General features: G+C 39.2%; 1 protein-coding gene across 1 annotated transcript in view; it reads right to left on the bottom strand.

Moving 5' to 3' along the window:
* Positions 1–17: 17 nt before the first annotated feature.
* The window catches only part of LOC106456008 (heat shock 70 kDa protein 12A-like), a 3,157-nt gene continuing 1,497 nt past the window's right edge, over positions 18–1,677 (bottom strand). Inside the window, exon 2 of the mRNA XM_013908035.1 lies at positions 18–1,087. Within this exon, the coding sequence (XP_013763489.1) occupies positions 18–1,087 (1,070 nt within the window). The remainder of the gene's footprint in view (positions 1,088–1,677) is intronic.

Consider the following 1,677-nt stretch of genomic DNA (forward strand, 5'->3'; position numbering starts at 1 on the left):
CCTGATGTTTCATGAATTCACTTCTGCCACACGTTGTTTCTGAATGATTTTATTGATTTAGCCATAAAATCGAGGTCAATTTTAACAGTGGAACCTGAATCTACATCTATGGCTGTGGTCGTCATTTCTGTGGCACCAAACTTGATTTGTAGTTTGATTTCACGATTCATGCCGCGTGCTGTGTCAGGTGACTCAAGAATAATAGAACCAATTTTCTCTACTCCCCACTCATCCACATACATTAGTCCTTGGATTTTTCTCTCTGTGCGATAAAATGCAAAGGTAATCGCTGTCTGATCTCTTTCTATTGGAGTGCAGCTGTACTCACTGGTTTTATCCCAGCCCACTTCCTCATTTTCCTTCACCAGTATACAGAAAATACTATCACACCACTCGCCCTCTTTGTTTGTGTATCTCTTGTCTGCTTTATGCTTGGACTCATCAAACCTATGACACAAAGAAACCCCGTAAGTAAAGGCACTTATTCGAGATGCCACCAATGCTGGGTTTCTTCCAAACAGCACAGCTCCCTTCATGATTGCTTCTTGAGGATGAGAAGGACACAGAACTTTATACTGACCACCAAACTGATTGGTAATATGCTGACGCAGAATCAGGCTTCTAGCGTAGCCTCCGACTAACAGAATGTACTCAATCTTGAAATCTTTCTTCAGGATTTCTCTGACACTCTTGGTGATGCCATTCAGACTCTCAGCAAAGAAAGATCGTACTTTCTGTTTTGAGATTTTGATGGCTCCTTGATTCCAGGAAACACCTCTCAGCGATTCAAAAAACTTTTCCATTTTCTGCTTTTCTTTTGCCATTTCACCCAGGTTATATGGGCAGCTGATCTCCACATCATCATCACTCTCTTTTAAAACTGAGATTTCATACATCATCTTCTGCAGCTCTGCTGGATGCTCTTTTTCATATGCATCCCACAAACTATCACTGAAGATTTCTCTGAGGAACTCTTTGAATTTTTTATCCACAGTTTGTCCCCCAAAATCATTTCCTGAGGCCTTGTGCAGCTCTTTCAGGGCTCCTCCCTCCAGGACTTCATGGACAGTGATGTCAATGGTTCCACCTGCAACACACAGGAAGTAATTTAAAATAATTAAAAGTGACAAGCGATAGCATTTTTACAAGTCATTCTCTTCTCCATCCTCCTATTGCAGACTTTAGGGCCTTTATACCTCACTGGTGAATACACAGAACTATACACAAGTGTGTCAAGATACCGGCACCAAACTCATGTTTTCTTAGTTTTACTTCCCTGTATCTGATTCTCTGAATTTTGGGAGCACTATAAATTTAGTTATCTGGTATCAATTCTGACTAACACTGGTTGGTTTAATGTTTTAAATGTGAGACCTGCACGGTTTTAGTTTCATCCTCCCAGGCTAACACAAATAAAAATCCAAAACACTTAATTTTCTGTGAGAAGTGGCTAAATAATCTTCAAGGCCATAACTACCCTTAACTCACACATGCACTGATAAAGACAATTCCATCGCCCAATTTTTCCCATTACCTTTCCCTATAAATCACACCTGTGCAACACTAAATTTGTGGTGCAATAACCTGAACTGTATATACAAAACACTATTTATTTACATGTTTACTTCTTATTCTTTTCCTACACACAATTTTATATTTGTACATTTTATATATTTT

This window comes from Pundamilia nyererei, unplaced genomic scaffold, assembly GCF_000239375.1.
Source record: "Pundamilia nyererei isolate P.nyererei 1_Seehausen unplaced genomic scaffold, PunNye1.0 scaffold00876, whole genome shotgun sequence".
Taxonomy (NCBI): Eukaryota; Metazoa; Chordata; class Actinopteri; order Cichliformes; family Cichlidae; genus Pundamilia; species Pundamilia nyererei.